The sequence below is a fragment of the Octopus bimaculoides genome, chromosome 1 (assembly GCF_001194135.2).
Source record: "Octopus bimaculoides isolate UCB-OBI-ISO-001 chromosome 1, ASM119413v2, whole genome shotgun sequence".
Classification (NCBI taxonomy): Eukaryota; Metazoa; Mollusca; class Cephalopoda; order Octopoda; family Octopodidae; genus Octopus; species Octopus bimaculoides.
The window spans coordinates 133,973,104-133,976,596 of record NC_068981.1 but is presented as its reverse complement, the minus strand read 5'-3'; the positions used below and the strand labels follow the sequence as shown (position 1 = coordinate 133,976,596).

Genomic DNA, 3,493 nt, shown 5'->3' with positions numbered 1-3,493 from the left:
TCGGGCGAGATCGTTGCCAGTGCCCCTGGACTGGCTCTTGTGCGGGTGGCACGTAAAAGACACCATTTTGAGCGTGGCCGTTTTCGTGCGGGTGACACGTAAAAGCACCCACTACACTCTCTGAGTGGTTGGCGTTAGGAAGGGCATCCAGCTGTAGAAACTCTGCCAAATTAGATTGGAGCCTGGTGTTGCCATCCGGTTTCACCAGTCCTCAGTCAAATCGTCCAACCCATGCTAGCATGGAAAGCGGACGTTAAACAATGATGATGATGATGATGCCATGTGGGAAAACATCATTCATGAATTACAATGAAGAAAATACTCTGATTTCTCTGTCTTTATTATTAAACTATGATCTGTAAGTGATAAGTGATGTAAACTTTGCATTATATAGTGAATATCATCATCATCATCATCATCATTATTTTTACATTTGTTGTCCATGCTGGCATGGGTTGGACGGTCTGTTCTGAACTGCCAAGCTGGAGAGCTATACCAGTTTCCAGCCTGATTTTGCTTGGCTTCCATGGGTGGATGCCCTTCATAATGTCATCCACTTCACAAAGTGTGCTTCATGTTTTTTTATGTAACATCAGCTAAGGTGCTTTTTAGTGAGTAATAAACAAGATAATTTGAAAAGGCTTTTAAGTTGTCTTATAAAAATGACAGACTTTTGGCGATATGCCATGCTTGAGAAGACCCGTGAAGCCAAGTGAGATCATAGTCGTGGCACGTAAAAAGTACTCATTACACTCTTGGAATGGTTGGTGTTAAGAAGGACATCCAGCTGTAGAAACTTGCCTAATCAGATTGGAACCTGGTGCAGTCCTCCAATTTACCAGTTTCAGTCAAACTGTCTAACCCATGACAGCAAGGAAGGCAGACCTTAAATGACACTGATGATATAAAGCATGTTATGTATTACCTTAAACATTGTCATGTACAGTAAATTTGTTGCCTGCTTATCATATTAAAGATCACATTCTGTTTGGAGAAAGGCTGAGATTGTTGATATTTTGTTACTGACTGGTGGCTATCATCAGTCTGTTAGGTTTATTTGAAGTTAGTTTAATGTTTGCAGACTAGGAAGATTAAATTTCAACTTACTTTTCTTGCATTTTCTTATCTTATCAGGTCTTTTATTAATTCCTGTTGTGTTTTGTGTATTTCTTTAGGGTTTAACGGAGTGCTATGAATGCCAACCAAAACCCACTCAAAAGACATTCCCTGGTTGCACAATCCGGAATACACCATCTGAACCTATTCATTGTGTTGTATGGGCAAAACATCTTTTCAAGTATGTATGTGTGTGTGTTTGTGCACATGCCTATTTTTAACCTATTTTCTTCTGATCTGTAACCTTGTTAGAATTATAGACCAGGTATGAGACATTTTGGCACAGCTATTTTAGCATCAATGATTAAATGCTGACATACTTGACCTCAGATATTTTAATCTCTGTCTGTCTGTCTGTCTCTGTCTCTCTCTCTGTTAATGTGCATGAGGAGGGGGGGAAGTGTTTATGTCAATTGTGTTCAGTTAAATAAATTGTAATGTCTCATTCTCTTTATCTCTATGTGTATATTTCTTTGCATTTGTTTGCCTCCAGTGCCCAAAATTACTGTTGTCACAGCAAATTCTGGATTCATTTATAAAGTTACTCATAGCCCAACTTTTGGAGATATCAAAACTTTGGGAACAGCTGAACGAACTGGGGCTTTGACTTTCCAAATTGTTTAGTGGACATGTGTTGAAGAGGGCTAAGGAACATGTTCTGAGGAGAGTGCTTGAGTTTAAAGTGAGTGAGCCATAAAAGCGAGGTCAACCAAAGCAAACATGGAGGGGACAGGTGGAGGAGGAGATTGGGAAGGTTGGCTTGAGGAGGAAGGACGCCCCAAACCGGGCGAGGTGGTGTGAGTGCGGTTGCTGTAAGAGTGAGATAGATCCGGCCACCCCCGTTAACGAGTACAAACCCAGATTTAAAATATTGGACATCAATCGATCGAAGATGTGGATAAAATCCAACATCTAGATGATATAATTATTTCCAGAGATGAGATTGCAACAACATATCTAGAATTGTCAAAGGCTGGAAAAGATTTTGAGATCTGTTTATCATCATAATTATCATTTAATGTCCATTACATGATGCTGGTGATACCTCTGTTGAAATGGTCCAACAGGGAATCCTCTTTGCTGTTACTTGACCTGTTTAGAGGTAGCAGTCAAATCTGAAAATCACATCCTTTTTTTTTTTAAAGGGTTCATTGGTTAATGTAGCCCTTGATGTTCAAAAAATGTGGGTCACTCAGCCTGTTTAGACGACAGTACTTTTTGGCATATGAATGGTATGCATTTGATCATAAGTCTATTTGATTAGGATTGATCTAGATCTAAACATCATTTAATGTCTGTTTTCCATGCTGGCATGGGTTGGATGGTTTGGGTAGAGTTGGAAAGCTGCACTAGGTTCCAGTCATCAGTTTTGGTTTGGTTTCTACAGCTGGGTGCCCTTCCGAATGCCAACCACTTTATACAGTGTACTGAGTGCTTTTTACATGGCACCTACGTGGTGCTTCTATGACTTTGGCAAAAATAGAAGTGTAAGATATTTGTTAAGTGCCGTACATAAGCTGTAAAAATGGACTAATCTAAGTATGATGAGCAAATGAGTTATAGTGGCTGGATATGAAAGGTATTGGTAGATGTATGCAAGAAGCATAATTATATTAATTTGATATTGAACTGATCGGTAGTACACTTCTGTCCTAATCCCATTTAATTTTATCTATTAGGACGGACTTGACTAAATTCAGCTACCTAATAATGTTTTTGAAGAATATTGAGCTTTATTTGATAACCAGTTGATCTAGCAAGCGGAGCCTCATATCAGTTGGAGGGGGTGGGTTGCACATTGATGCCGTAGAGAGGTAAGCCCTGAAACTGCGCGCATTCTCTCCTGATGACCCCATATACTTGCTGACTTCCAGTATGTGTAGCTTTCGACTGGTACCACTTGTTTGCAAGACATAACTACTCTCCACTTATGTATTGCTTAGTATTTTTTCATTTAATTGTTGACAACAGACATATTAAATATGAAACTAGAAATTATAAGTATGGTTTTAGGGTAAATATTTGACATGGAATTATAGATACAAGATGAGGACAAATATCCGTCAAATGTAAATAATGTACATAATTTCTCATCTCTTAAATATAGAACTGTATTATAGATAACTGTTATTTTAATCAAAACAGAAGTAGATAAAATATTGATATAGCCACTGAGTAGTATCTATTATCAAATACTGTTTTTTTTTTTCTCCAGCCAACTTTTTGGGGAAGACGATCCAGATCAAGATGTTTCACCTGATACTGAGGACCCTGAATTGACTGGTAAATAAATCATCTGGACTAATGCTTAAAAAAAAATCTCTCATCATCATCATCATCCTTTAACGTCTGTTTCCCATGCTGGCATGGGTTGGTC

At 38.5% G+C, this 3,493-nt stretch overlaps 1 protein-coding gene across 1 annotated transcript in view; it reads left to right on the top strand.

The window, feature by feature from the left end:
• Positions 1 to 3,493, top strand: part of LOC106873868 (SUMO-activating enzyme subunit 2) — a 41,725-nt gene that overhangs the window by 24,412 nt on the left and 13,820 nt on the right. The window contains exons 6-7 of the mRNA XM_014921386.2: positions 1,176 to 1,297; positions 3,332 to 3,399. Of these exons, the coding sequence (XP_014776872.1) occupies positions 1,176 to 1,297; positions 3,332 to 3,399 (190 nt within the window). The remainder of the gene's footprint in view (positions 1 to 1,175; positions 1,298 to 3,331; positions 3,400 to 3,493) is intronic.